General features: G+C 31.3%; 1 protein-coding gene across 1 annotated transcript; it reads right to left on the reverse strand.

The window, feature by feature from the left end:
• Positions 1 to 801: 801 nt before the first annotated feature.
• LOC110673462 (thaumatin-like protein 1) lies at positions 802 to 3,209 on the reverse strand. The gene is made up of 3 exons (XM_021836609.2): positions 2,852 to 3,209; positions 1,909 to 2,578; positions 802 to 1,322 (listed from the first exon to the last, which is right to left on the reverse strand). The coding sequence occupies exons 1-3, from the start codon at positions 2,913 to 2,915 to the stop codon at positions 1,037 to 1,039; spliced, it is 1,020 nt and encodes a 339-aa protein (XP_021692301.2). The 5' UTR covers positions 2,916 to 3,209; the 3' UTR covers positions 802 to 1,036.
• Positions 3,210 to 8,974: the final 5,765 nt, after the last annotated feature.

Genomic DNA, 8,974 nt, shown 5'->3' on the forward strand with positions numbered 1-8,974 from the left:
GATATTTCTCTCTCTAAAAAATCTAGAGAGATATTATAATTCTAGCAATAAAAAAGATCCCTTTTCTATATAAATTGAAATTATGTTGTCTTGTAATCTAATCACCAAAGTACTTGATAAAGTTGTGATTCCAATTAGTACACAAATTATGGTAGTGATCTATTACTTTATTACAAATTACCAATCTAACTGCTTATGTACGAGGCCAAGAGCTACTCATTTTCATTTTCTTACGTTTCTGCTAAACAATAACAATATCATGGAGCAATTTTTCTTACCATCCTTCTGTAAACATACATACATATATGGATCTGCAACTCCTTCGAAACCTTAACCCTACCATCGGACCCTCTTCCAACATAGATTAAAGATGACGAAGCCAAAAAGGATCGCATCCAACTTTTTGTCCAAATTGATGATTATGCCGTTTTGTTTTTAGATTTCTATAGTTATAGCATCGCATCCAAAAAATGCTAAGATAACGCATTAGCCTTCAGAAAATATTCCTCTTCCATGGCCAAGAGAAAAAACGCCAAATCCAGAAACTTGCAATTCCCGCAAAGCGATCTTTTTCTAACTCGCCATAACAGCCCACGCAACAATCCGACTCATACATTCACATTACACAAGCACTTTTTAACTCTTTACAATCTATTATTCTGGAAAATTGAAGGGCATGAAATGAAAGACCAAGTTCAAGAAAGAACCTCCTCTCCTCGACTCTGATTTGCTGCTTTTAGTAATTCCAAAAGGGTGAACTAGAAAAGCCCAAAAACAGGGGGAAAAAAAAAAGCAGCTCAATAACCCCAAAAAATTATAATATAGAAACAAGAACTCTTTTACATACTTAACATTGGAAATTTTAGAAGAGAATCTTGGAAGTGGGTGGTTTACAAACTGGATGAGAGAGAAAATCTGTCAGCTATCCCAACAAAAGGCAAAATTCAAGCAACCACCCAGAGCCTGCAAATCTTTAACCAATTCACATTGAAACGGCAGGAGCCACAAGGCAGATTAACCAGAAAGGTTCCTAGTGCTACAAGCAAATCAAACAAATCATGAGAATGATAGCCATTAGTGCAGATTTTAGAGCAGTAGGAGAGGCTGTCCTGTGTGAGTCCCCCATGGCTAGACCAGCCAACCATGATCCATCTGCTAGCATGGTTTCTCCAGAACCAGAACCAGATCCGGATCCAGATAACGACACAGAACCAGAATCTGCACCTGAACCCGAATACTCTAGCCCTGATCCTGACCCTGACACTTCCCCTGGGGTGGTTGTTTCTGCTGTCATTGGTGTTGAATAGCTTGAAGATTTCTGACTGCATCCCACACATGTTAACAGAAAACAATTAATTCCCACATCAAGAACATTTATTATCAACAGATTCTTTGTTATAAGGTAAACACTAGCATTGATAGCAACCCAACAACCTGAATCCCTATTCCCTATTAACCTGATTAATTATTTAACAAATAACAAGAAAAATAAACTAATCATACAAAAAGGAATCTTTGCCTTTGCCAGTTTGCCACCATCTATCATAAACATTTAGCAGTAGCACCAACACAAGCTCCCAGTCAAGATAATCTAATCTGCAAAAGCTTTTATTATCCCATCTATCCTCTCTCCGGTTCACGTGTCTCACATTGCAATTTCCCTCTTAAAAAAAAAAAAAAAAAAAAAAAAAAAAAACCAAGGCTTTCAAAAAAAAAAATTTACCATGCTGAGACAACACTCAACAGCATAACAGCAAAAGCAATGCTTTAAAGCAAAGAAAACAAAAGTGATAGACTAGCTTTATCTTTAGACAACAACCAAATACTAGTAAAAACATCAAGCACTAGGAACCACTTACTCTTATCTCTACATAAAATGCTAATAAAGATTAAAGAGAATATTTTTACCTTGGGGAAGACGGGCAAAACGACACAGTATAATCGGCGCCGGTGCATGTGAAAGTACTGGTGGCATCATCATATGCGTAGCTATACGATTTAGGACATGCAGCTTTAAACATCTCCGAGTAAACTGACGGCTTACATGTAGTGGGTGTGTTAAACGCGCCGCTGCAACAGTACTCGGGGCTCCCAAAGGCCTCGCACGCGCTCTTGCACGCATCACCGTCACCCATCCTTAGCTCTGCTGGGCACTGTCTGTTCAGATCCGTGTAGCAACCCGTCGAAGCGCACATACCCGACCCGCCACTCCCTTCAACTACCATAGGGAGGTTGTAGCCGTCCACAAGACTGACATCATAGAAGTCCTGCCCACCCGTCCCAAGTGTGAACTCAGCCAGGGTAGCAGGCGGGGCGGCTCCAAGTCCGTTGCATTCAACTTGGCCCGAACCACAGTCTCCAGTAATACAGGATCCGGATCCAGAGTCGTCAAAGTTGCAGCCAGTTCGGGCCCAGAAGCGGCCGGACCAACCGGTTGGGGCTTGAAAAGAACGGGAAGTGTCCTTTGGGAGCTCAAATCCGGTGCTGTCGAGTCTAGGACTGCCGGCATTGGCTAGAATGCCAGGCCAGACAGTGTAGTCGCATTTGTTGACAAAAGTGAATGTAGCACCCATTACACCTATAAACATAAAGACAAGAACCCATTAAGAATTTTCGCTAAAGCAAGTGAAATATGCAAAGAAAACAGTTGAAAGCCCATTAAAAACGTTTTCTTTAGACCATTCTTAGAACAAAAATGGAAAAGGAACAACAAGGAACACCAGTCAGAATCCAGTAAAAGAAAAGTTCAAGTTTTGTCATTTTAAGAAGAAAAAGGTTTAAGAAAAATGTGTGAGGATGACCAGAAGTGTAAGAGAACAAGCGAATAATAGAGTGCATTTGGCACTTTTACCTCTACCAGTCATAAGCAGAACAAGGTTGAGGATAAGGAAGGAGCAGCAAGAGAAGTGATCCATGTAGGTTTTTTTGCTGTTGTGCTTCCTTTTTTTTTGTGTTCTTCTTTCCTCGATAGAATGTATTATGTTGAGGGGGGTTTTGTGGTTATGGCTAGATGTTGTGGTAATGATGGTGCTGGTGTACTAAGATTGTAATGGAGGAGAAGGGAGTGGGCAATGCAGAGCCTGACGCCCTTGATGGAAGCAACAGTAGTAACCAGAGAAGAATGGAGGAGTTTTGTGATGGGGAGCTCAATCCCACAAACCGACAAAACGGCTCTGGGAAGAATCAGTGAGAGAAAGAGGAAAATGAATAAGGCAATGAGCTGGACAGAGGTACAAATTAGCTTTGAGATAATAGCAGGCAGTGTTTTTTTTTTTTTTTCAATCTCTGAAATAGTTGGTATATGTAACAGTAAAATTTATACTTAAAATTTGAGCAATTATAAAAAATAAATTAATTTAATAACTAAGAAATGATAATATAAGTAACAAAGGATAAGATTAATAAAAATTAAAAAATATAATATTTAATTGATAATTTAATGAAAATAAAAAAAAGTAAAAGTAGTAATTTTATTTAATTTTTTATTTAAAGTTATACATGTATTAGGAAAAATTCCACCCAAAAAATATAAATGACCCACTTAATAATTAATAATAAAAATATCCATTTAATTTTTTCCTTTTTAAAAAAAATCATATAAAGCTGACGTATCATCAACAAAAATAAAAAAAAATTTAAAAATTTTTTTTATCATATATTCATGTGAATTTTAAGTCAATTAAAATTTAAAAATAATCTTCTTAAAATTATATTTTAAGAAAGTCTTAACTATTTTGTTCATCAATGCTACTTTTAGTTTTTTCCTCCTCATATTCACAAGATTTTTATTTTTTTTCTTTTTTTTGTCTTTATTTTATAGTTTTTTTTTTCATTTTGTATCTATTGGTAGTCTTTTTTTTTCTTTTCTATTTTTATGAGAAATGTAATATATATTTTTTTTAGCATGGATGACATTTTTTAAATATAGAAAAAATCACGATGAAAAATATTATATATATGTATTTATTTATTTAGCTTGTATTGAAAAAAAAAATTTTAATGAAAATTATAAAAAGTATTGAATTGGGGATCAATTAAATTATTTAATTTTTATTGAAAAAAATGTCCTTCATGGAATTGATGATGAAGAGATCATGCAATATTTATAGAAAACAAAAACTCATAATAATAGTTATAAATTTAAAATTATAGCAAAAATTTATTATTTTATGAAATTATTTTTTTTAATTTTTATTATTATATTTAAAAAATTTTCATGTATTACTTTTTTTTTTCTCTCAATAGTAGTTTATTACTCCATATAATTTTTCTTTCATTTTTCAGTATTTGAAAAGAGTAAAAAAAAAAAAAGATTCCACTTGCTTAATTTTCTGGCTCTCCCCATCTATATATGTGTTGATTTAAAAGAGTGTGCCACTTAAACTAATAAAGCTGCTTAAAAAATTACATTGTGGCACAACATTTTTATCATTTTATATTTTTTATATAAAAAATTAGTTTATTATATTAAACATCAATTTTTCATCTTAGATTTTTCAAATTTCAACTATTAAAATCTTATTACATACCCCAAAAAAGTTATCTAAAATTATTTTTACAAATCTTTTAAAAATTTTGAAATTCTTAATTTTATTATTTCATGCATTAAAAAACTTTGCTCATCATATTACATATATACTAAAATCAATCATTTTTTTAAAATAAATTTTTTATTTGATTAAAAATTAGTGATTTATTTTTTAAAAAAATTGTATTAATATATATATATATATATATAAATAATTATTCACTAAAAAATTATTCATAAAAATTAAAATTTAAAATTTATTGATATATAATTTTATATCTTTCATTAATTAGAAAATTATATCAATTGTTATTAAAAAATTATTTATTAAAGCTTGAAATAAAATTATAATTAATTAAGAATTTTATCATTAACAATATTTTATAGTATGATTTTGAAAATATAAAATATAAATTAATAAATATTAAATTGTATTATTAAAATAAAATCATAAATGATCTATGCAATGCAGATAAAATGTCTAGTAGTATAAATAGAGGACATCACTGGCTTGTGAAAAGGTCAATGTCGACTTCAAAATAAAAGAAAAAATATGGGTGAGAGAAAGAAGCTACTAGAGTTTTAATTTTTTTTTTTTTAACTGAAGTAGAATTTTATTAATTTTAAGAGAAATACAAGAAGTGGACTATGATATGGTGATCCAAGGCCAAACAATAATGCACAAAATTTAAAATCTAACAATCCTGCAAAAGGACCCTGCCTGTTGGATGAGCCTTAGGACTTCTCCAAAACCCTTCATGAGAAAAAGCTTTTAGAGTCCTCAGTTAGTCCCGCCGTATAACCTTACCAATGGACGAGAGGAAGCACCCAATTGCACAAACCAATAACTACCGACTCCATAACACAACAGAACAAAAGCCAAATCACCATAGACCCAGCCATAGTCAAAACACAGAGGAGAAGCACTTCAAGTACCCGTATAATTAAAGAAAGATACTTTAATATAGATAGATCATCACCACTTTTACTACCTGAGAAGACAATGAGCCCATCTCTAGATTGAACATCTTGTGTTTGAACCCTTGCAGCGGCTACCACTTAGCTAGGACAATAAAGTTAATGTAACACCCCTCACCCATCTATAATATAACCGAGTAAGGTATGTCACACTTAGTGCTGGAATACCATATCTTATTTTACTTTATTCCTTTAATAATTTTGTTATCATTATATTTTAAAATCAATTACATTTTAAGGAGAAATTGATGGAGTTTCCCCTATTCTAATACCGTTTGGCGTGTTTTACTATTTATTTGTTTAAAATTTCAACTATAATTTCTAATAATAATCTCATATAAATTTTCAATAAAAATTTCTAATAAAAATCTCATCCATATCTATCACAACCAACTCATCATTTTAAATATCATTTATAGATTTTCATTCAACATTCATTTTTATACATTTCCATTCATGCTTAGTTCACATAAAAAAATTCTCAAATTTTATTAATTTACATAATTTATAAACTAATTATATAAATTCATAATTTATAAGATATACAAATTAATTACATATGAAAGAGCTAATTTATTAATTTACATCATATATATATTAAATACATTTTTATAACTTACATTACATTACAGCATGATAACTATTTATAAAATACAAAATATATTAGTATGACCTATATGGGCCCTATCTACATATATTGCTGAGGAGGTGACAACCTTGAACACTTTGCAGATCCGGACTCAAAAATCTCAGTCAAATATCACTGGGTTTTATCTTCAGTACCTACGCGAGGAAACAATCCATCGCGCTAAGCATTTCTGCTTAGTGGTGCAATAATACAACAGCGAAATAATATACAAATAAAGATAAAAATAAAGCCTAATTCATGTAATAAAAAATTATTTTGATTTCATATAGAATTTTAATACTAAATATGTTTTGTCATTTTTGACATTTTTTGGAAGCGTTTATCTCTTAATTTCACAGTAATATATATATATATATATATATATATATATATATATATATATATATATATATATATATATATATATATATATTATACAAAATTAATTAAAACATTAAAACTTATATTTATAGTATTATAGAAGAAGCATTTGTAATATTTATTTAAGTTAAATTTATTTTACTAATCTTTTTATCGCTTTATTTCACATTTTCTTTTGTTTTAAACCATTTCATAATAAATAAAATTTTATATCTAATCTAATTTATTTCAAGTATCTCTTACTCATTTATTTAATTTCTAATATTATTAATTCCTAACATTCTTAACTTATTTCACTGCCCAAGTAACCTATGACAGGCTGACTAAATTGGATAAGCGAGTCCTTAGCATTAGACACCGTGGTGCCTTGGGCCGTCATACCATGGGACGCAAAATGTCAACCACGTATGCAATCAATATATCTGACACAGGGCACCGCAATGCCTTAGGCCGTCATACCATGGGACGTGAATACGCAAAACGTCAACCACGTATGCAATCAATATGGCTAAGAAGCCATGATAACAAATAGTTAGGCATAAAGCCTTACGCAGTACTGCTCAAACAATCCTTTATTAGCATGCCAATCTATCCAATCTGATATACGTGTCTAGGCAATACATAGGCACATTAGTATCATTCAGTTTTAATATATTTTATTATTTCATTATAAGTTTCAATTATAATTTATAGTATTTTAATTCTATTTGTAGTAGAAGCATAAATCTCCAATTTATTCACAAAACCCTAATCCTCACAATTCTCTAATTGCAGTCAACACATACCAATCAATTTATCTATCTCATACTGTAACACCCCTATTTGCATAGCCTGGTAAATTATACTGTTCCGGTGATCGGTGTCGGTTCGGACAATTAAGAGGACTAGAACTATGTTTAAGACATATAAAAAAACCCTGATCGAAAATAAATAGTGATTACCAGATGAAAAAGTAAAAATAAAAAAAAAAAGCATAAAAAGTTAAATGAGCCGAGGGTCACAGCGATGGGTGACCCTACCAGGAAGTGACTGCGAAGTCAGTCCAAACCCAAATTTTGAACGAGAAAATGTGACGTCGCGATCCTTAGGACTATTGCGAACACAGTGAAAAAGAGAAAATCACAGAAAATAATTTTTAAGCAGGTCAAATAATTAGGTCAGAGATCCAAAAGAAATATCGAATAACTTAGAAACCGGATCAGAACGGCGAGGGGCAATTTGATCAATTCACCCCTAGAGCTGACTCTTGACATAACTGTCCAATAAAATCGAAGAAACGAATTTTTGGGAATCAAGAATTAAATTAATGAACTAATGAAAGAATAAATGCAAGAAGAAAAAGAAAAAGTTTATTACATCACCTTACATCACTATTATGACATCACAAGTCCAATTTAATTTTTCTACAAATTTTGACCAAGTCAAAATCTATTATTAAAGACTTAAAATAACCAAAAATTAAAAAAGAAAACTTCATCTTCCTCTCCAAATTTTCAGCGGCCCATATTCTCTCCTCTCTCCACCATTGATCACTTCAATTAAAGCTTATGTTAAGCTTTAAAACTCCCACTTAACCCTACTTTATCCCCAAATTTATCCATAAAAACTTGTTAACTTCACTTGAGGAAGCATTTGAAGAAGAAAAGAAAAGGAAAAAGGGAGTGAATTTGAAGAATTGGAATTCAAGTGAAGGTAAGCCGAAAATTCTTTTATTTTCTTGCAATTTCTAACTCAATTCAAGCTCTTAACATAGAATAAAAAGAGAGAAATGTGAGATTTAGCACTAACCTCAAGTAGGTCAAGTCCAAGCCAACCAAAACTTCAATTTCTTTTCCTCTTTTTGCTCCCAAACACCTTAGTAAGGTTTTAGGATAAATTTTAGTGTTGGAAACTTGGGGAAATATGGTGGGAATTTATGGTTTCATAACCTTGGTAAGCACAACAATGAAGGATGCCAAAGAGGTAAGGGTTTTGGCATGAAGAAGGGAAAAGGAAGATGATCCAAATTTTTGGTTTATTTGGCTTCTTTTTATCTTTTTATATGAGCTTGTCCATTTTTAATTGGTTAAGCTTTTTAATTACATCATCTTCACATCATGCACATGTCATAAGTCTAATTTAATTTCATTTTTCTTTTATTTTCTTTTCTTATTTTCATTTCTCATTTCTAATTAAATTTTTAGCAATATTTATTCATATTTTATGACATAAATCTCACCTACTTAAATGGACATGTTGGTCAAAAATCATCTATGAAGATAAAATGACCAAAATGCCATTCATTTTGTTTACTGAGTTAAAATTGTCTGTACCTATTTACAAAATTTTTCTTGTATTTTTTTAGCAATCTATCATCATCTAAACCTCCATAATACTTCACTTGAGTCTCAAAAATTATTTCACAAGGTTTCTCACGAGTCTAGGGTTACTAACTGTCTTCACAGTCGCTTCTCGTTAGG

Source organism: Hevea brasiliensis, unplaced genomic scaffold, assembly GCF_030052815.1.
Source record: "Hevea brasiliensis isolate MT/VB/25A 57/8 unplaced genomic scaffold, ASM3005281v1 Scaf1, whole genome shotgun sequence".
Lineage (NCBI taxonomy): Eukaryota > Viridiplantae > Streptophyta > Magnoliopsida > Malpighiales > Euphorbiaceae > Hevea > Hevea brasiliensis.